General features: G+C 39.3%; 1 protein-coding gene across 1 annotated transcript in view; it reads left to right on the forward strand.

The window, feature by feature from the left end:
• The window catches only part of BEND2 (BEN domain containing 2), a 124,759-nt gene that overhangs the window by 32,665 nt on the left and 69,161 nt on the right, over positions 1 to 22,933 (forward strand). Inside the window, 1 exon segment of the mRNA XM_089904947.1 lies at positions 16,956 to 17,012. Coding sequence (XP_089761073.1) covers positions 16,956 to 17,012 — 57 coding nt within the window.

Raw genomic sequence — 22,933 nt, forward strand, 5'->3', positions numbered from 1 at the left:
TCAACTATAGTCACCTGTTATACATTAGATACTCAGACCTTATTCAACTTATAACTGAAAGTCTGCACCCTTTTCCCAGCCCCTGGCTATTTCCCCCACCTCCCAGCCCCTGGCAGCCACCTTTCCACTCGATGTTTCTGAGTTTGACATTTTTTTAAAGATTCCACATAAAAGTGACACCATGCTGTATTTGCCTTTTTCTATCTGGCTTATTTCAATTGGCAGAATGCCCTCCAGAATGAACCATGTTTTTGCAAATCTGCTTCATTCTTTTTATTTTTAAAAATTATTTTTTAATTTTAATTTTAATTGGTCCAATTCTTCTAACTTATCAAATTTATGAGGGTAAAGTGGATTGTAGTATTCCCTATTATCCTTTTTTTAAAAAAGAAATATTTATTTATATATTTTTGTCTCCGCGCGGGATTTCTCTAGTTGCAGTGCGCGGGCATCTCCTTGCGGTGGCCTTTCTTGTTGCGGAACACGGGCTCTAGGGGCCTGGGCTTAAGTAGTTGTGGCACGAGAGCACAGTAGTTGTGTCTCGCGGGCTCTAGAGCGCAGGCTCAGTAGTTGTGGTGCACGGGCTTAGTTCCTCCACGGCATGTGTCATCTTCCTAGAGCAGGGCTCGTACCCATGTCCCCTGCATTGGCAGGTGGATTCCTAATCAGTGCGCCACCAGGGAAGTCCCAAAACTGCTTCATTCTTGAAGGATTGTTTTGCCCGATATAGAATTCATGGTTCAGGGACTTCTCTGACGGTCCTGTGGATAAGACTCCACGCTAACGCTGCAGGGGGTCATGGGTCCGATCCCTGCTCTGGGTATTAAGAGCCTGCATGCCGCGTGGAGCGGCCAAAAAAACTAAGACAAAAGAGAATTCATGGTTGAGAATTCTTATCTTTTAGTAGCTGGAAGTGTTTTATATTTAGAAATGTTGTTAAAAGCTCAAACTACCTAGAAAAGAGCCCTGAGACAACAAATTATCCACTTCTATTGGAAAGACAGTAGCCAAGATATTTCCTCTTTATGTCACTGCATTCCTCCCAGTTTTGGTGAGTCTGAAATGATACTTTGACATATAGCCTAGTGAATGTAGAGTCATCAGTCTGTTTAGTGTGGTAGCTCTTGCTAATTAAAGTTTTTATTTTCAGAAAAATTTAGCTGCACATGCAGTTATAATGAATACTACAGAAGAATCATGTGTTCTCCTTACCCACTTTTCCCCAATGGTATTTACAACTGTAAAATGGTGTCAACTGGCAGAATGATAGAAAATTATCACAACCAAGTGACATGATACCATCCACAGATATTATGGAGCTCTCCCCAGTTTCACTTGCATTAATATGAGTGTGTATTTAGTTCTCTACAGTTTTATCATATGCGCAGGTTCACGTACCTTCTACCAGAGGCAAGCCCTGAAACAGTCCCATCACCGCCATGATCTCTCATGTTGCTCTTTTATAACCACACCCGTCCCCTTCCTATTGACATTTGCCCCCTACTCCTACCCTCTGCCCTATTGCATGATAACTATGAATCTCTTCTCCAGATCTGTTATTCGTCCCTTCAGCGTTGTTATATACATGGAATCATGTGGTGTTTGAGACTGGCTTCTTCCCTCAGTGTAATTCCCTGGAGATTCATTCACACTGTTGTATCAGTGGTTCCTTCTTTTTTATTGCTGAGTAGTATTTCGTGGTGTGGATGTACCAGGGTTTAATTTTCTGTTCATCTGTTGAAAACCTGTGTTTCCTATTTTTGACAGTTAGCGGTAAAGGTGATATGAATATTCATTCATAGTTTCCAATTTTGTTTCAATTCACTCTTTCACACAAGTTTTCATTTCTCTGGATGAATGCCCAAGACTGCAATTTCTGGGTCCTATGGTAACTGCACCCTTAGTTTTATAAGAAATTGTCAAACTGCTTTCCAGTGCAGCTGTACCATTTTCCCTTCCTGCCAGCAATGTATGAGTGATCTAGTTTCTCGGTATCCATATTTCTGTTCTTTCCATTGTTCTTTCTCCTTCTTAATGTTCCAGAATTCTATTATAGATTTTCTACTAGAAGGTCTTCTTGTAGCTATTTTCTAAGTGTAAGTCAGTTAGTGAGAAATACTTTTGGTTTTCCTTTGTCAATATCTATTTTTGCTTCATTACGGGAGGATAGTTTCATCAGCTATAGGTATGAGGGTGGGAGTCATTTCTCACAGCATTTGAAAAACGTTCTCCTTCCAGAAATATTGGCGAAAGCAGTAAGCACCCTGGAAGATAACACTCAGATGAAATACCCAGCTTTCTTGGAAGGTGAGAGTGGTAAGATACTTCATATTTCTTCATCCCTCCCAATTTTGGTGAGTTTGTAATGATACATATTACAAGTAGCACGATTTAATCTAGGTTTATTAACACCCTTAATATGAGCTAGTGGTAGCTTTTCCTGATTAAAAATGAAAAGGTTTACTTTAAGAAGATTTTAGCGGGGCATGCAGTTGTAAAAAATAATGCAGAGAGATCGTGTGTATACTTTACCCGGTTTCCCCCAAAGATAACACCTTGCAAAAGTATAGTACAATATCACAACCAGGATATGGACGTTGATAAAATCCGCAGATTTCTATTGAGATTTTTTCAGTTTTCTTTGCATATTTGTGTGTTTATGTTTGTGTGTGTATGTGTATTCAGTTTTACATAATTTCACGACATCCTCCATCACAGTGAAGATTCAGAACATTTCCATCACCACAAGGATTCTCCCTTTTGCCCTTTAAACCCACAGCCACCTTTGTCCTCTCATGCTCCTACCGCTACCATGCCTGTCCCTGCCCTCAGCAACTACTAACCTGTTTTCCTTCGTTATAATTTTGTCATTTCAACAGTTTTACATAGACTCACATAGTATGTAACCTTTTGGGATTGCCTTTTTTCACTCACCGTAATTCCCTGGAGACTCATCTAGGTTGCTGTGTATATCAGTGCTTTTTTACTTTTGAGTACTACTGCACGGTATGAGTGTACCCTGGCTTCTCTGTCTGTTCACCAGTTGAAGGATGGCTGGGTTGTTTCTCGTTTTCGGCTGTTTGGAGTAAAGTTACTATACTATGAATGCCCATGGATAGGTTTCTGTATGAACATCTGTTTTCATTTCTCTGGGCTGACACCCAAGAGCACAGTAGCTGGGTCCTATGGTAATAGTAAGTTGAGTTTTGTAAAATGCTGGCAAACTGTTTTCCAGTGTTGCTGTACCATTTTACATTCCCACCAGCAATGTATGAATGATCTAGTTTCTTTGCATGTGTATTTCTGCGCTTTCTTTTTATTATTCTTATGATTAAAAAAGTTCTTTTGGCTGCACCAGGTAGCATGTAGGATGTTAGTTCCCTGACCAGGCATGAAATCCGTGCTCCCTGCAGTGGAAGCGCTGAGTGTTAACCACTGGACCGCCAGGGAAGTTCCTGTGGATTTTGTTCTTTCTTCCTTCCTCATGCTCCAAGCTTCCTTCCTTCATTATATCCTTTTGGTCAGATGAGTTTCCTTTAGCCAGTTTTTAAGGGTAAGTCAGTCAGTAACAGTTTGTTTTTAGTTTTCCTTTGTCTGCGGATGTCTTTATTTTTCCTTCATTCCTGAAGGATAGTTTTGCCTGAAATAAAAATTACTGTTGAGATTTCTTGTCTTTCAGCACTTGAAAATGTTTTACTTACCAAAATGTTGTTCAAACAGAATCCGGCCCAGAAATGCGTTGTGAGACAGTGAATTATCCAATGGTACAGGAAAGTGACAGTGACGAAGATACAGATTCCGAAAATTCCTTCCTCACTGCTTCTTCTGGTGAGTTTGAAATGATCCCTATTATGATACACTCTAACCTAGATCCATCAGCATTCTTAATATTAATTCTTAGTGACTGCGTTTTCAACATTAAACTTTTCATTTTGAGATGTTTCAGAATCGCATTAGTTGCAAGAAAAAATAGGCAGATCCTGTGTACCCTTTACCCAATACCTCCCAATAGTAGTATTCTGCAAAAAGATAGTAAAATATCACAACTAGGATTTTGACATTGATATGATCCACAGATCTATTCAGATGACCCCAGCTTTACTTGTATTCATTTGTGTGTGTGTCTGTGTGTGTGCATGTAATTCTGCGCACTTTTATGACGTGTTTAGGTTCAGGTATTCACCACTGCAGTCATGATACAGAACTGTTCTACCACTTGCAGGATCCCTCCTTTGGCTTTTTATAACCACACCCACCTCCTTCTTGTCATTCCTTCCCTGCCTTCATCTTTAAGCCATCCAAATACGAATGTGTTCTCCGTCGTTAGAATTTTGTCATTGCAGGGCAATGTTCTATGAATGAAGTCATATAGTCGTTAATGTTTAAGAATTGCCTTTTTCTCACTCAGCATAATTCCCTGGAGATTCATCCAAGTTGCTGCATGTATCAGTAGTTCCTTCCTTTTTATTGCTGAGCACAACCATGATTTGTTTATCTGTTCACCTCGTGAAGGACCTCTGGGTTGTTTCCAGTCTTTAGCTATGAGGAGTGAAGTTGCTGTGAACATTCACGTGCAGGTTTTCGTCTGAACGCAGTTTTCATTGCCCTGTGATAAAGGCCCAAGAGCACAGTTGCTGGGTAGGATGATAATTGCCTGTTTAGTTTTATAAGAAACGGGCAAGCTATTTTCAGAATGAGTGGTTTTAGATTCCCACCAGCAATGTATAAGTGATTCATTTTCTCTGCATCCTCACCAGCATTTGGTGTTTTCACTATTTTTAAAATTTTATCCCTTCTGGTAGGTGTATAGTGTAATAATATTTCATTGTGGGTTTAGTATTTATTTGCCTTTGGATAGTGATATCCAACATTTTACATGTGATAATTTTTCCATCTATATGTTGTTTCTCTGAAATATCTCTTCTGTCTTATAATTTGTTTTCTTTTTTTTTTATTGCTGAGTTTTGGGGGTTGTTTAGATATTTGTGGATACTGGTCTTTTGTTGGATATGTGGTTTGCAAATATGTTCTTCCTTTCTGCAGGTTTCCTTTTCATCCTGTCTACAGGTTTTTTTGTTTTGTTTTGTTTTGTTTCGCAGAGAGAAAGTTTTTAGTTTTTGTGAGGTTCCCACTGTATTTTCCGTTTATGGATTTTACTTTAGCTGTCGCGTCTATGAAGTCTTTGTTTAGTTCTTGATCCCAAATTTTTTTTCCTTTGTTTTTTTCTAAAGGTTTTACAGTTTACATTTCATATTTGCGTTAATTTTGTAAAAGGTGTGAGATGTAGGTTGAGGTTCTTTTGTTTTTTTGCCTATGGCTATCCAGTTGCCCCAGTACCATCTTTGCTCCATCGAATTGCTTTTGTACCTTAATCAAAACCCAATTAGGCATATTTGTGTAGATCTATTTCTGGGATCTCTATTTTGTTCCACGGATCTATGTTTCTACCCCCTGCCAAACCACAACCTTGTGATTATTGTTGTTATGCAGTAAGCCTTGCCATCAGGTAGAATGATTCCTCATACTTTTCTGCTTTTCAAAATGAGTTTAAATATGGTAGGTCCTGTGCCTTTCCATCCTAATTGTATTTTTTATTTTTATTTACTTATTTTTTAAATATGTATTTATTTCGTTGCACTGGATCTGAGTTGCGGCAGCTGTGCTCCGTAGTTGTGGCACGCGGGCTCCTTAGTTGTGGCATGCGAGCTCAAACGCTTAGTTGCGGCACGTATGTGTGATTTAGTTCCCTGACCAGGGATTGAACCTGGGCACCCTGCATTGAGAGCGCGGAGCCTTAACCACTGCGCCACCTGGGAAGTGTCCCCCATCCTAATTTTAGAATAAGCTTGTTTATGTTTCCCCCCAGAATTGCTGGGATTTTGATGGGAATTGTGTTAAAACCACAGGACAACTTGAGAAGAACTGACATCTTGCGTATATTGAATCTTCTCCTCCATGAGCATTGTATGTCTGTATGTATGTATTGAGGTCTTCTTTGATTTTTTAAATCATCATTTTGTTATTTTCAGGATATAGATCCTATACATCTTTTAAAAGTAAGTTTGTGCTTGGTACTTCCCTGGAGGCGCGGTGGTTAAGAATCCACCTGGCAATGCAGGGGATGTGGGTTCGATCCCTGGTTCGGGAAGATCCCACATGCCGTGGAGCAACGAAGCCCGTGTGCCTCAACTACTTAGCCCGTGCACGTAGGGCCCGTGCTCTGCAAGAAGAGAAGCCACAGCAATGAGAAGCCCGTGCACCGCAACGAAGAGAAGCGTCCACGTGATGCAAGTAGAGAAAGCCCGCGCGTAGCAGCGAAGACCCAACGCAACGAAAAATAACTAAATAAGGAGTAAAATAATATAAAGTAAAATAAAAATTAAAAGAAAATCACTTTTTGCTGAAGCATTCTATTTTTTTGGAGATGTAAATGGTATTATGTTTTTAATTTGGGTTACACGTAGTCATTGTTAGTACAATTGACCCTTGAACAACATGGCTTTGAACTGTGTGGCTCCACTTACATGTGGATTTTTTTCAGTAAATACTATAGTACTATAGAGTCCGAGGTTGGCTGAATCCACAGATGGGTAACTGCAGATACGACCATCATTTATAAAGTTACATGTGGATTTTGAGTACGTGGAGAGTAGGTGCCCCTAATGGTCACATTGTTCAAGGGTCAACTGTATATAGAATTAAGCTTAATTTTACAATGTTGATCTTGTATTCTGTGACCTGGATGAAGTCACTTATTAGTTTTAAGAGTCTTTTTTGAGCAATTCCTTTGGATTTTCTACATAGCCATCCTTCTTGCATTATGCCAGCTGCAAGTGGGGACCATTACATTTCTTCCTGCCCAATGTGTATGGTTTTTGTTCCTTTTTATTGCATTATTGCAGTGGCTAGACCCTGTAGCATTATGTTGAATAAGAGTGGTGAGAGTGGACATCCTTGCTTTGTTTCTGATGTTGGGAAGAAAGCATTCAGTCTTTCACCACTTAATATGATGTGAACTCTTGGTTTTGATGGATGATCATTATTAAGTTGGGGCAGTTTCCCTCTCTTCCTAACTTGCTGAGAGTGTTTTGCAAATGTGTTTTCTATGTCCATGATCACATGGTTGTTTTTCTTTAGCCTGCTGATATGATGGAGTATATTGATAGGTTTTCCATTGTTGGACCAGCCTTGCATACCTGGGTTAAATCCTACTTGGTCATGGTGTATAATCCTTGGAATACATAATTGATTTGGTTGGCAAATATTTGATTAAGAATTTATGTGTCCAAGTTCATGGAAGATATTGGTGTGTAGTTTTCTTTTTTGTGTGTTATCTCTGTGTGGTTTTGGTATCAGAGCATACTAGCCTCATAAAATGAGTAAGGATTTCCTCTTCTTGTATTTTATGGAGGAGTAAATGATAAATTAGTGTTAATTCTTTAAATGTTTGGTAAAAATCTCCAGTGAAATCATGTGGGTTTGTAGATATCGTTTTGGGAGCTTTTTAATTGCAAATTTAATATCTTTGATGGTTATCGGACTATTTAGATTATCTATGCCATCTTCGTTGAGTTTTAGTATTTGTAATGTTGGAAGTATTTTCCATTTCTTCGAAGTTATCAAACTTATGAAGGCAAAGTGGGTTGTAGTATTCCCTATTATCCTTTTTTTCCTTTTTCTAAAATTAATTGATTAATTTATTTTTGGCTGCGTTCGGTCTTTGTTACTGGGTGCAGGCTTTGTCTAGTTGGGGCGAGCGGGGGTTACTCTCTGTTGCGGTGCGTGGGCTTCTCCTTGCGGTGGCTTTTCCTGTTGCGGAGCATGGGCTCTAGGTGCCCGGGCTTCAGTAGTTGTTGCCCGAGGGCTTAGTAGTTGTGCATTGCGGGCTCTAGAGCGCAGGCTCAGTAGTTGTGGCGCACGGGCTTAGTTGCTTCTCGCTATGTGGCATCTTCCCAGTGCAGGGTCCATACCCATGTCCCCTGCATTGGCAGGCGGATTCCTAATCAGTGCGCCACCAGAGAAGTCCTAAATCTGCTTCATTCTTGAAGGATTGTTTTGCCCGATATAGAATACATGTTTCAGCGACTTCTCTGGCGGTCCTGTGGTTAAGAGTCCGCGCTAACGCTGCAGGGGGCACGGGTCCGTTCCCTGCTCTGGGTACTAAGATCCTGCATGCCACGAGGTGCGGCCAAAATAAATAAGGCAAAATAGAATTCATGGTTGAGAATTCTTATCTTTTAGTAGTTGAAAGTGTTTTATATTTAGAAATGTTGTTAAAAGCTCAAACTACCTAGAAAAGAGCCCTGAGACAACAAATTATCCACTTTTATTGGAAAACAACAGTAGCCAAGATATTTCCTCATTATGTCACTGCATTCCTCCCAGTTTCGGTGAGTTTGAAGTGATACTTTGACATATAGCATACTTAATCTAGAGTCATCAGTCTGTTTAGTGTAAGATAGTGGTAGCTCTTGCTAATTAAAGTTTTTATTTTCAGAAAAGTTTAGCTGCACATGCAGTTATAATAAATAGTACAGAAGGATCCTGTGTTCTCTTTACCCACTTTTCCCCAATGGTATTTACAACTGTAAAATGGTATTAACTTGCAGAATGATAGAAAATTATCACAACCAAGATAGTGACATGATACCATCCACAGATATTTTTCAGCTGTCCCCAGTTTCACTTGCATTAATATGTGTGTGTATTGAGTTCTATACAGTTTTATCATATGTGCAGGTTCACGTACCTCCTACCACAGGCAAGCCCTGAAACAGTCCCATCAGCAGCACGATCTGTCATATTGCTCTTTTATAACCACATCCGTCCCTTTTCTATTGACATTTGCCCCCTACTCTTACCCTCTGCCCTGTTGCATGATAACTATGAATCTCTTCTCCAGATCTAGTATTTGTCCCTTCAGCGTTGTTATATACATGGAATCATGTGGTGTTTGAGACTGGCTTCTTCCCTCAGTGTAATTCCCTGGAGATTCATTCACACTGTTGTATCAGTGGTTCCTTCTTTTTTATTGCTGAGTAGTATTTCATGGTGTGGATGTACCAGGGTTTAATTTTCTGTTCATCTGTTGAAAACCTCTGTGTTTCCTATTTTTGACAGTTAGCGGTAAATATTCGTTCATAGTTTCAAATTTTGTTTCACTTCACTCTTTCACACAAGTTTTCATTTCTCTGGATGAATGCCCAAGCCTGCAATTTCTGGGTCCTATGGTAACTGCACCCTTAGTTTTATAAGAAATTGTCAAACCGCTTTCCAGTGCAGCTGTACCATTTTCCCTTCCTGCCAGCAATGTATGAGTGATCTAGTTTCTCTGCATCCATATTTCTGTTCTTTCCATTGTTCTTTCTCCTTCTTAATGTTCCAGAATTCTATTATGCATTTTCTACTAGAAGGCCTTCTTGTAGGTATTTTCTAAGTATAAGTCAGTTAGTGAGAAATACTTTTGGTTTTCCTTTGTCTGTCAATATCTATTTTTGCTTCATTACAGGAGGATAGTTTCATCAGCTATAGGTATGAGGGTGGGAGTCTTTTCTCACAGCATTTAAAAAAGTTTTCCTTACAGAAAACTCTGTGACATCAGAAAGCAGCCTGGAAGGTAAACCTCAGATGAAGAACCCAGCTTTCTTGTTAGATGAGAGTGGTAAGATACTTCATATTTCTTCATCCCTCCCAATTTTGGTGAGTTTGTAATGATACATATTACAAGTAGCACGATTTAATCTAGGTTTACGAACACCCTTAATATGAGCTAGTGGTAGGTTTTCTTGATTAAAATTGAAAAAGTTTACTTTAAGAAGATTTTAGCTGGGCATGCAGTTGTAAAAAATAATGCAGAGAGATCGTGTGTATACTTTACCCAGTTTCCCCCAAAGATAACACCTTGCAAAACTATAGTACAGTATCACAACCAGGATATAGACATTGATAAAATCCGCAGATTTTTACTGAGATGTCTTCAGTTTTATTTGTATATATGTGTGTGTTTATGTTTGTGTGTGTGTGTATGTGTATTCAGTTGTATATAATTTCACGACATCTTCCATCACAGTGAAGATTCAGAATATTACCATCACCACAAGGATTCTCCCTTTTGCCCTTTAAACCCACACCCACCTTTGTCCTCTCATGCTCCTACCCCCACCATGTCTGTCCCTGCACTCAGCAAGTGCTAATCTGTTTTCCTTCTTTATAATTTTGTCATTTCAACAGTTTTACATAGACTCACATAGTATGTAACCTTTTGGGATTGCCTTTTTTCACTCACCGTAATTCCCTGGAGACTCATCTAGGTTGCTGTGTATATCAGTCCTTTTTTATTTTTGAGTAGTACTGCATGATAAGGGTGTATGTACCATGGCTTGTCTGTCTGTATACCAATTGAAGGATGTCTGGGTTGTTTCCCGTTTTTGCTTATTTGGAGTAAAGTTACTATACTATGAATGCCCATGGATAGGTTTCTGTATGAACATCTGTTTTCATTTCTCTGGGCTAACACTGAAGGGCACAGTAGCTGGGTCCTATGGTAATAGTAAGTTGAGTTTTGTAAAATCCTGGCAAACTGTTTTCCAGTGTAGCTGTACCATTTTACATTCCCACCACCAATGTATGAATGATCTAGTTTCTTTGCATGTGTATTCCTGCGCTTTCTTTTTATTATTCTTATGATTAAAAAAGTTCTTTTGGCTGCACCAGGTAGCATGTAGCATGTTAGTTCCCTGAACGGGGATGAAATCCGTGCTCCCTGCAGTGGAAGCGCTGAGTTTTAACCACTGGACCGCGAGGGAAGTCCCTGTGGATTTTGCTCTGTCTTCCTTCCTCATGCTCCAAGCTTCCTTCCTTCATTATATCCTTTTGGTCAGATGAGTTTCCTTTAGCCAGTTTTTAAGGGTAAGTCAGTCAGTAACAGTTTGTTTTTAGTTTTCCTTTGTCTGCGGATGTCTTTATTTTTCCTTCATTCCTGAGGGATAGTTTTGCCTGAAATAAAAATTACTGTTGAGATTTCTTGTCTTTCAGCACTTGAAAATGTTTTACTTACCAAAATGTTGTTCAAACAGAATCCGGCCCAGAAATGCGTTGTGAGACAGTGAATTATCCAATGGTACAGGAAAGTGACAGTGACGAAGATACTGATTCCGAAAATTCCTTCCTCACTGCTTCTTCTGGTGAGTTTGAAATGATCCCTATTATGATACACTCTAACCTAGATCCATCAGCATTCTTAATATTAATTCTTAGTGACTGCGTTTTCAACATTAAACTTTTCATTTTGAGATATTTCAGAATCGCATGTAGTTGCAATAAAAAATAGGCAGATCCTGTGTACCCTTTACCCAATACTTCCCAATAGTAGTATTCTGCAAAAAGATAGTAAAATATCACAACTAGGATTTTGACATTGATATGATCCACAGATCTATTCAGATGACCCCAGCGTTACTTGTATTCATTTGTTTGTGTCTCTGTGTGTGTGTGTATAGTGCTGCGCACTTTTATGACATCTTTAGGTTCAGGTATTCACCACTACAGTCATGATACAGAACTGTTCTATCACTTCCAGGATCCCTCCTTTGGCTTTTTATAACCACACCACCTCCTTTTTGTCATTCCTTCCCTTCCTTTATCTTTAAGCCATCCAAATACGAATGTGTTCTCCTTCGTTAGAATTTTGTCATTGCAGGGCAATGTTCTATTAATGGAGTCATATAGTCTTTAATATTTAAGGATTGCCTTTTTCTCACTCAGCATAATTCCCTGGAGATTCATCGAAGTTGCTGCATGTATCAGTAGTTCCTTCCTTTTTATTGCTGAGCACAACCATGATTTGTTTATCTGTTCACCTCGTGAAGGACCTCTGGGTTGTTTCCAGTCTTTAGCTATGAGGAGTGAAGTTGCTGTGAACATTCACGTGCAGGTTTTCGTCTGAACGCAGTTTTCTTTGCCCTGTGATAAAGGCCCAAGAGCACAGTTGCTGGGTAGGATGATAATTGCCTGTTTAGTTTTATAAGAAACGGGCAAGCTATTTTCAGAATGAGTGGTTTTAGATTCCCACCAGCAATGTATAAGTGATTCATTTTCTCTGCGTCCTCACCAGCATTTGGTGTTTTCACTATTTTTAAAATTTTATCCCTTCTGGTAGGTGTATAGTGTAATAATATTTCATTGTGGGTTTAATATGCATTTGCCCTTGGATAGTGATATACAACATCTTTACATGTGATAATTTTTCCATCTATATGTTCTGTCTCTGAAGTATCTCTTCTGTCTTATAATTTGTTTTCTTTTTTTTTAATGCTGAGTTTTGGGAGTTGTTTAGGTATTTGTGGATACTGGTCTTTTGTTGGATATGTGGTTTGCAAATATGTTCTTCCTTTCTGCAGGTTTCTTTTTCATCCTGTCTACAGGTTTTTTTGTTTTGTTTTGTTTTATTTTGCAGAGAGAAAGTTTTTAGTTTTTGTGAGGTTCCCGCTGTATTTTCCGTTTATGGATTTTACTTTAGGTATCCCGACTATGAACTCTTTGTTTAGTTCTTGATCCCAAATTTTTTCTCCTTTGTTTTTTTCTAAAGGTTTTACAGTTTACATTTCATATTTGCGTTAATTTTGTAAAAGGTGTGAGATGTAGGTTGAGGTTCTTTTGTTTTTTTGCGTATGGCTATCCAGTTGCCCCAGTACCATCTTTGCTCCATTGAATTGCTTTTCTACCTTAATCAAAACCAAACTAGGCATATTTGTGTAGATCTATTTCTGGGATCTCTATTTTGTTCCACGGATCTATGTTTCTACCCCCTGCCAAACCACAATGTTGTGAGTATTTTTGTTATGCAGTAACCTTGCCATCAGGTAGAATGGGTCCTCATACTTTTCTGCTTTCTCAAAATCAGTTTAAATATGGTAGGTCCTGTGCCTTTCCATCCTAATTGTATTTTTTATTTTTATTTACTTATTTTTTAAATATGTATTTATTTCGTTGCACTGGGTCTGAGTTGCGCCAGCTGTGCTCCGTAGTTGTGGCACGCGGGCTCCTTAGTTGTGGCATGCGAGCTCAAACGCTTAGTTGCGGCACGTATGTGTGATTTAGTTCCCTGACCAGGGATTGAACCCGGGCCCCTTGCATTGAGAGCGCGGAGCCTTAACCACTGCGCCACCTGGGAAGTGTCCCCCATCCTAATTTTAGAAGAAGCTTGTTTATGTTTCCCCCCAGAATTGCTGGGATTTTGATGGGAATTATGTTAAAACCACAGGTCAACTTGAGAAGAACTGACATCTTGCGTATATTGAATCTTCTCCTCCATGAGCATTGTATGTCTGTATGTATGTATTGAGGTTTTCTTTGATTTTTTAAATCATCATTTTGTTATTTTCAGGATATAGATCCTATACATCTTTTAAAAGTAAGTTTGTGCTTGGTACTTCCCTGGAGGCGTGGTGGTTAAGAATCCACCTGGCAATGCAGGGGATGTGGGTTCAATCCCTGTTTCGGGAAGATCCCACATGCCGTGGAGCAACGAAGCCCGTGTGCCTCAACTACTTAGCCCGTACACCTAGGGCCCGTGCTCTGCAAGAAGAGAAGCCACAGCAATGAGAAGCCCGTGCACCGCAACGAAGAGTAGCGTCCACGTGACGCAAGTAGAGAAAGCCCGCGCGTAGCAGCGAAGACCCAACGCAACGAAAAATAACTAAATAAGGAGTAAAATAATATAAAGTAAAATAAAAAGAAAATCAGTTTTTGCTGAAGTATTCTATTTTTTTGGAGATGCAAATGGTATTATGTTTTTAATTTGGGTTACACGTGGTCATTGTTAGTACAGTTGACACTTTATCAGCATAGCTTTGAACTGTGTGGGTCCACTTACATGTGGATTTTTTTCAGTAAATACTATAGTACTATAGAGTCCGAGGTTGGTTAAATCCCCAGATGGGTAACTGCAGATACGACCATCATTTATAAAGTTACATGTGGATTTTGAGTACGTGGAGAGTCGGTGCCCCTAATGCTCACATTGTTCAAGGGTCAACTGTATATAGAATTAAGCTTAATTTTAGAATGTTGATCTTATATTCTGTGACCTGGATGAAGTCACTTATTAGTTTTAAGAGTCTTTTTTGAGCAATTCCTTGGGATTTTCTACATAGCCATCCTTCTTGCATTATGCCAGCTGCAAGTGGGGACCATTACATTTCTTCCTGCCCAATGTGTATGCTTCTTGTTCCTTTTTATTGCATTATTGCAGTGGCTAGACCCTGTAGTATTATGTTGAATAAGAGTGGTGAGAGTGGACATCCTTGCTTTGTTTCTGATCTTGGGAAGAAAGCATTCAGTCTTTCACCACTTAATATGATGTGAACTCTTGGTTTTGATGGATGATCATTATTATGTTGGGGCGGTTTCCCTCTCTTCCTAACTTGCTGAGAGTGTTTTACAAATGTGTTTTCTATGTCCATGATCACATGGTTTTTTTTCTTTAGCCTGCTGATATGATGGAGTATATTGATAGGTTTTCCATTGTTGGACCAGCCTTGCATACCTGGGTTAAATCCTACTTGGTCATGGTGTATAATCCTTGGAATACATAATTGATTTGGTTGGCAAATATTTGATTAAGAATTTATGTGTCCAAGTTCATGGAAGATATTGGTGTGTAGTTTTCTTTTTTGTGTGTTATCTCTGTGTGGTTTTGGTATCAGAGCATACTAGCCTCATAAAATGAGTAAGGATTTCCTCTTCTTGTATTTTATGGAGGAGTAAATGATAAATTAGTGTTAATTCTTTAAATGTTTGGTAAAAATCTCCAGTGAAATCATGTGGGTTTGTAGGTATCTTTTTGGGAGCTTTTTAATTGCAAATTTAATATCTTTGTTGGTTATCGGACTATTTAGATTATCTATGCCATCTTCGTTGAGTTTTAGTATTTGTAATGTTGGAAGTATTTTCCATTTCTTCGAAGTTATCAAACTTATGAAGGCAAAGTGGGTTGTAGTATTCCCTATTATCCTTTTTTTCCTTTTTCTAAAATTAATTGATTAATTTATTTTTGGCTGCGTTCGGTCTTTGTTACTGGGTGCAGGCTTTGTGTAGTTGGGGCGAGCGGGGGTTACTCTCTGTTGCGGTGCGTGGGCTTCTCCTTGCGGTGGCTTTTCTTGTTGCGGAGCATGGGCTCTAGGTGCCCGGGCTTCAGTAGTTGTTGCCCGAGGGCTTAGTAGTTGTGTATTGCAGGCTCTAGAGCGCAGGCTCAGTAGTTGTGGCGCACGGGCTTAGTTGCTTCTCGCTATGTGGCATCTTCCCAGTGCAGGGTTCATACCCGTGTCCCCTGCATTGGCAGGCGGATTCCTAATCAGTGCGCCACCAGAGAAGTCCCAAATCTGCTTCATTCTTGAAGGATTGTTTTGCCCGATATAGAATACATGTTTCAGCAACTTCTCTGGCGGTCCTGTGGTTAAGAGTCCGCGCTAACCCTGCAGGGAGCACGGGTCTGTTCCCTGCTCTGGGTACTAAGATCCTGCATGCCACGAGGTGCGGCCAAAATAAATAAGGCAAAATAGAATTCATGGTTGAGAATTCTTATCTTTTAGTAGTTGAAAGTGTTTTATATTTAGAAATGTTGTTAAAAGCTCAAACTACCTAGAAAAGAGCCCTGAGACAACAAATTATCCACTTTTATTGGAAAACAACAGTAGCCAAGATATTTCCTCATTATGTCACTGCATTCCTCCCAGTTTGGGTGAGTTTGAAATGATACTTTGACATATAGCATAGTGAATGTAGAGTCATCAGTCTGTTTAGTGTGGTAGCTCTTGCTAATTAAAGTTTTTATTTTCAGAAAAGTTTAGCTGCACATGCAGTTACAATAAATAGTACAGAAGGATCCTGTGTTCTCTTTACCCACTTTTCCCCAATGGTATTTACAACTGTAAAATGGTTATCAACTTGCAGAATGATAGAAAATTATCACAACCAAGATAGTGACATGATACCATCCACAGATATTTTTGAGCTGTCCCCAGTTTCACTTGCATTAATATGTGTGGGTATTGAGTTCTATACAGTTTTATCATATGTGCAGGTTCACGTACCTCCTACCACAGGCAAGCCGTGAAACAGTCCCATCAGCAGCACGATCTCTCATATTGCTCTTTTATAACCACACCCGTCCCCTTCCTATTGACATTTGACCCCTACTCCTACCCTCTGCCCTATTGCATGATAACTATGAATCTCTTCTCCTGATCTCTTATTTGTCCCTTCAGCGTTGTTATATACATGGAATCATGTGGTGTTTGAGACTGGCTTCTTCCCTCAGTGTGATTCCCTGGAGATTCATTCACACTGTTGTATCAGTGGTTCCTTCTTTTTTATTGCTGAGTAGTATTTCATGGTGTGGATGTACCAGGGTTTAATTTTCTGTTCATGTGTTGAAAACCTCTGTGTTTTCTATTTTCGACAGTTAGTGGTAAAGGTGATATGAATATTCATTCATAGTTTCAAATTTTGTTTCATTTCACTCTTTCACACAAGTTTTCATTTCTCTGGATGAATGCCCAAGGCTGCAATTTCTGGGTCCTATGGTAACTGCACCCTTAGTTTTATAAGAAATTGTCAAACTGCTTTCCAGTGCAGCTGTACCATTTTCCCTTCCTGCCAGCAATGTATGAGTGATCTAGTTTCTCCGCATCCATATTTCTGTTCTTTCCATTGTTCTTTCTCCTTCTTAATGTTCCAGAATTCTATTATAGGTTTTCTGCTAGAAGGTCTTTTTGTAAGTATTTTCTAAGTATAAGTCAGTTAGTGAGAAATACTTTTGGTTTTCCTTTGTCTGTCAATATCTATTTTTGCTTCATTACGGGAGGATAGTTTCATCAGCTATAGGTATGAGGGTGGGAGTCTTTTCTCACAGCATTTGAAAAAAGTTTTCCTTACAGAAAACTCTGTGACACCAGAAAGCAGCCTGGAAGATAAACCTCAGATGAAGAATCCAGCTTTCTTGGAAGATGAGAGTGGTAAGATACTTCATATTTCTTCATCCCTCACAATTTTGGTGAGTGTGTAATGATACATATTACAAGTAGCACGATTTAATCTAGGTTTACGAACACCCTTAATATGAGCTAGTGGTAGCTTTTCCTGATTAAAAATGAAAAGATTTACTTTAAGAAGATTTTAGCGGGGCATGCAGTTGTAAAAAATAATGCAGAGAGATCGTGTGTATACTTTACCCGGTTTCCCCCAAAGATAACACCTTCCAAAAGTATAGTACAGTATCACAACCAGGATAGAGACACCGATAAAATCCGTATATTTTTATTGAAATGTCTTCAGTTTTATTGGTATATACGTGTGTGTTTATGGTTGTGTGTGTGTTTATGTGTATTCAGTTTTATATAATTTCATGACATCTTCCATCACAGTGAAGATTCAGAATATTACCATCACCACAAGGATTCTCCCTTTTGCCCTTTAAACCCACACCCACCTTTGTCCTCTCATGCTCCTACCGCTACCATGCCTGTCCCTGCCCTCAGCAACTACTAATCTGTTTTCCTTCTTTATAGTTTTGTCATTTGAAGAGTTTTACATAGACTCACATAGTATGTAACCTTTTGGATTGCCTTTTGTCACTTATCGTAATTCCCTGGAGACTCATCTAGGTTGCTCTGTATATCAGTCCTTTTATATTTTTGAGTACTACTGCATGATAAGGGTGTATGTGCCATGGCTTCTCTGTCTGTTCACCAGTTGAATGATGTCTGGGTTGTTTCCCGTTTTTGCCTATTTGGAGTAAAGTTACTATACTATGCATGCCCATGGATAGGTTTCTGTATGAACATCTGTTTTCATTCCTCTGCGCTAACACCCAAGAGCACAGTAGCTGGGTGTTATGGTAATAGTAAGTTGAGTTTTGTAAAATCCTGGCAAACTGTTTTCCAGTGTTGCTGTACCATTTTACATTCCCACCAGCAATGTATGAATGATCTAGTTTATTTGCATGTGTATCTCTGCACTTTCTTTTTATTATTCTTATGATTAAAAAAGTTCTTTTGGCTGTACCACGCAGCATGTAGGATGTTATTTCCCTGACCAGAGATGAAATCCGTGCTGCCTGCAGTGGAAGCACTGAGTGTTAACCACTGGACCGCCAGGGAAGTTCTTGTGGATTTTGTTCTTTCTTCCTTCCTCATGCTCCAAGCTTCCTTCCTTCTTTATATCCTTTTGGTCAGATGAGTTTCCTTTAGCCAATTTTTAAGGGTAAGTCAGTCAGTAACAGTTTGTTTTTAGTTTTCCTTTGTCTGCGGATGTCTTTATTTTTCCTTCATTCCTGAAGGATAGTTTTGCCTGAAATAAAAATTACTGTTGAGATTTCTTGTCTTTCAGCACTTGAAAATGTTTTACTTACCAAAATGTTGTTCAAACAGAATCCGGCCCAGAAATGCGTTGTGAGACAATGAATTATCCAATGGTACAGGAAAGTGACAGTGACGAAGATACTGATTCCGAAAATTCCTTCCTCACTGATTCTTTCGGTGAGTTTGAAATGCTCCCTATTAAGATACACTCTAACCTAGATCCATCAGCATTCTTAATATTAATTCTTAGTGACTGCGTTTTCAACATTAAACTTTTCATTTTGAGATATTTCAGAATCGCATGTAGTTGCAAGAAAAAATAGGCAGATCCTGTGTACCCTTTACCCAATACCTCCCAATAGTAGTATTCTGCAAAAAGATAGTAAAACATCACAACTAGGATTTTGACATTGATATGATCCACAGATCTATTCAGATGACCCCAGCTTTACTTGTATTCATTTGTGTGTGTGTCTGTGTGTGTGTATATGGTTCTGTGCACTTTTATGACGTGTTTAGGTTCAGGTATTCACCACTACAGTCATGATACAGAACTGATCTATCACTTCCAGGATCCCTCCTTTGGCTTTTTATAACCACACCCACCTCCTTCTTGTCATTCCTTCCCTGCCTTCATCTTTAAGCCATCCAAATACGAATATGTTCTTCCTCGTTATAATATTGTCATTGCAGGACAATGTTCTTTCTATGAATGGAGTCATATAGTCGTTAATATTTAAGGATTCCATTTTTCTGACTCAGCATAATTCCCTGGAGATTCATCCAAGTTGCTGCATGTGTCAGTAGTTCCTTCCTTTTTATTGCTGAGCACAACCATGATTTGTTTATATGTTCACCTCGTGAAGGACCTCTGGGTTGTTTCCAGTCTTTAGCTATGAGGAGTGAAGTTGCTGTGAACATTCACGTGCAGGTTTTCGTCTGAACGCAGTTTTCATTGCCCTGTGATAAAGGCCCAAGAGCACAGTTGCTGGGTAGGATGATAACTGCCTGTTTAGTTTTATAAGAAACGGGCAAGCTATTTTCAGAATGAGTGGTTTTAGATTCCCACCAGCAATGTATAAGTGATTCATTTTCTCTGCATCCTCACCAGCATTTGGTGTTTTCACTATTTTTAAAATTTTATCCCTTCTGGTAGGTGTATAGTGTAATAATATTTCATTGTGGGTTTAATATGCATTTGCCTTTGGATAGTGATATACAACATCTTTACATGTGATAATTTTTCCATCTATATGTTCTGTCTCTGAAGTATCTCTTCTGTCTTATAATTTGTTTTCTTTTTTTTAAGGGTGAGTTTTGGGAGTTGTTTAGGTATTTGTGGATACTGGTCTTTTGTTGGATATGTGGTTTGCAAATATGTTCTTCCTTTCTGCAGGTTTCCTTTTCATCCTGTCTACAGGTTTTTTTGTTTTGTTTTGTTTTGTTTTGCAGAGAAAAAGTTTTTAGTTTTTGTGAGGTTCCCGCTGTATTTTCCTTTTATGGATTTTACTTTAGCTATCGCGTCTATGAACTCTTTTTTTGGTTCTTGATCCCAAATTTTTTCTCCTTTGTTTTTTTATAAAGGTTTTACAGTTTACATTTCATATTTGCGTTAATTTTGTAAAAGGTGTGAGATGTAGGTTGAGGTTCTTTTGTTTTTTTGCCTATGGCTATCCAGTTGCCGCAGTACCATCTTTGCTCCGTTGAATTGCTTTTGTACCTTAATCAAAACCCAATTAGGCATATTTGTGTAGATCTATTTCTGGGATCTCTATTTTGTTCCACGGATCTATGTTTCTACCCTCTGCCAAACCACAACGTTGTGATTATTGTTGTTATGCAGTAAGCCTTGCCATCAGGTAGAATGGGTCCTCATACTTTTCTGCTTTCTCAAAATCAGTTTAAATATGGTAGGTCCTGTGCCTTTCCATCCTAATTGTATTTTTTATTTTTATTTACTTATTTTTTAAATATGTATTGGTTGCACTGGGTCTGAGTTGCGGCAGCTGTGCCCCTTAGTTTCGGCACGCGGGCTCCTTAGTTGTGGCATGCGAACTCAAACGCTTAGTTGCGGCACGTATGTGTGATTTAGTTCCCTGACCAGGGATTGAACCCGGGCCCCTTGCATTGAGAGCGCGGAGCCTTAACCACTGCGCCACCTGGGAAGTGTTCCCCATCCTAATTTTAGAATAAGCTTGTTTATGTTTCCCCCCAGAATTGCTGGGATTTTGATGGGAATTGTGTTAAAACCACAGGTCAACTTGAGAAGAACTGACATCTTACGTATATTGAATCTTCTCCTCCATGAGCATTGTATGTCTGTATGTATGTATTGAGGTTTTCTTTGATTTTTTAAATCACCATTTTGTTATTTTCAGGATATAGATCCTATACATCTTTTAAAAGTAAGTTTGTGCTTGGTACTTCCCTGGAGGCGCGGTGGTTAAGAATCCACCTGGCAATGCAGGGGATGTGGGTTCGATCCCTGGTCCGGGAAGATCCCACATGCCGTGGAGCAACGAAGCCCGTGTGCCTCAACTACTTAGCCCGTACACCTAGGGCCCGTGCTCTGCAAGAAGAGAAGCCACAGCAATGAGAAGCCCGTGCACCGCAACGAAGAGTAGCGTCCACGTGACGCAAGTAGAGAAAGCCCGCGCGTAGCAGCGAAGACCCAACGCAACGAAAAATAACTAAATAAGGAGTAAAATAATATAAAGTAAAATAAAAAGAAAATCAGTTTTTGCTGAAGTATTCTATTTTTTTGGAGATGCAAATGGTATTATGTTTTTAATTTGGGTTACACGTGGTCATTGTTACTACAGTTGACCCTTGAACAGCATAGCTTTGAACTGTGTGGGTCCACTTACATGTCGATTTTTTTCAGTAAATACTATAGTACTATAGAGTCCGAGGTTGGTTGAATCCACAGATGCGTAACTGCAGATACAACCATCATTTTTAAAGTTATATGTGGATTTTGACTACATGGAGAATCAGTGCCCCTAATGGTCACATTGTTCAAGGGTCAACTGTATATAGAATTAAGCTTAATTTTAGAATGTTGATCTTGTATTCTGTGACCTGGATGAACTCACTTATTAGTTTTAAGAGTCTTTTTTGAGCAATTCCTTGGGATTTTCTACATAGCCATCCTTCTTGCATTATGCCAGCTGCAAGTGGGGACCATTACATTTCTTCCTGCCCAATGTGTATGGTTTTTGTTCCTTTTTATTGCATTATTGCAGTGGCTAGACCCTGTAGTATTATGTTGAATAAGAGTGGTGAGCGTGGATATCCTTGCTTTGTTTCTGATCTTGGGAAGAAAGCATTCAGTCTTTCACCACTTAATATGATGTGAACTCTTGGTTTTGATGGATGATCATTATTAAGTTGGGGCGGTTTCCCTCTCTTCCTGACTTGCTGAGAGTGTTTTGCAAATGTGTTTTCTATGTCCATGATCACATGGTTTTTGTTCTTTAGCCTGCTGATATGATGGAGTATATTGATAGGTTTTCCATTGTTGGACCAGCCTTGCATACCTGGGTTAAATCCTACTTGGTCATGGTGTATAATCCTTTGAATATATAATTGATTTGGTTGGCAAATATTTGATTAAGAATTTATGTGTCCAAGTTCATGGAAGATATTGGTGTGTAGTTTTCTTTTTTGTGTGTTATCTCTGTGTGGTTTTGGTATCAGAGCATACTAGCCTCATAAAATGAGTAAGGATTTCCTCTTCTTGTATTTTATGGAGGAGTAAATGATAAATTAGTGTTAATTCTTTAAATGTTTGGTAAAAATCTCCAGTGAAATCATGTGGGTTTGTAGATATCTTTTTGGGAGCTTTTTAATTGCAAATTTAATATCTTTGTTGGTTATCGGACTATTTAGATTATCTATGCCATCTTCGTTGAGTTTTAGTATTTGTAATGTTGGAAGTATTTTCCATTTCTTCGAAGTTATCAAACTTATGAAGGCAAAGTGGGTTGTAGTATTCCCTATTATCCTTTTTTTCCTTTTTCTAAAATTAATTGATTAATTTATTTTTGGCTGCGTTCGGTCTTTGTTACTGGGTGCAGGCTATGTCTAGTTGGGGCGAGCGGGGGTTACTCTCTGTTGCGGCACGTGGGCTTCTCCTTGCGGTGGCTTTTCTTGTTGCGGAGCATGGGCTCTAGGTGCCCGGGCTTCAGTAGTTGTTGCCCGAGGGCTTAGTAGTTGTGTATTGCAGGCTCTAGAGCGCAGGCTCAGTAGTTGTGGCGCACGGGCTTAGTTGTTTCTCGCTATGTGGCATCTTCCCAGTGCAGGGTTCATACCCGTGTCCCCTGCATTGCCAGGCGGATTCCCAATCAGTGCGCCATCAGAGAAGTCCCAAATCTGCTTCATTCTTGAAGGATTGTTTTGCCCGATATAGAATACATGTTTCAGCAACTTCTCTGGCGGTCCTGTGGTTAAGAGTCCGCGCTAACGCTGCAGGGAGCACGGGTCCGTTCCCTGCTCTGGGTACTAAGATCCTGCATGCCACGAGGTGCGGCCAAAATAAATAAGGCAAAATAGAATTCATGGTTGAGAATTCT

Source organism: Delphinapterus leucas, chromosome X (assembly GCF_059928025.1).
Source record: "Delphinapterus leucas isolate spDelLeu-1000000601 "Yukka" chromosome X, BTC_Dleu_Yukka2, whole genome shotgun sequence".
NCBI lineage: Eukaryota > Metazoa > Chordata > Mammalia > Artiodactyla > Monodontidae > Delphinapterus > Delphinapterus leucas.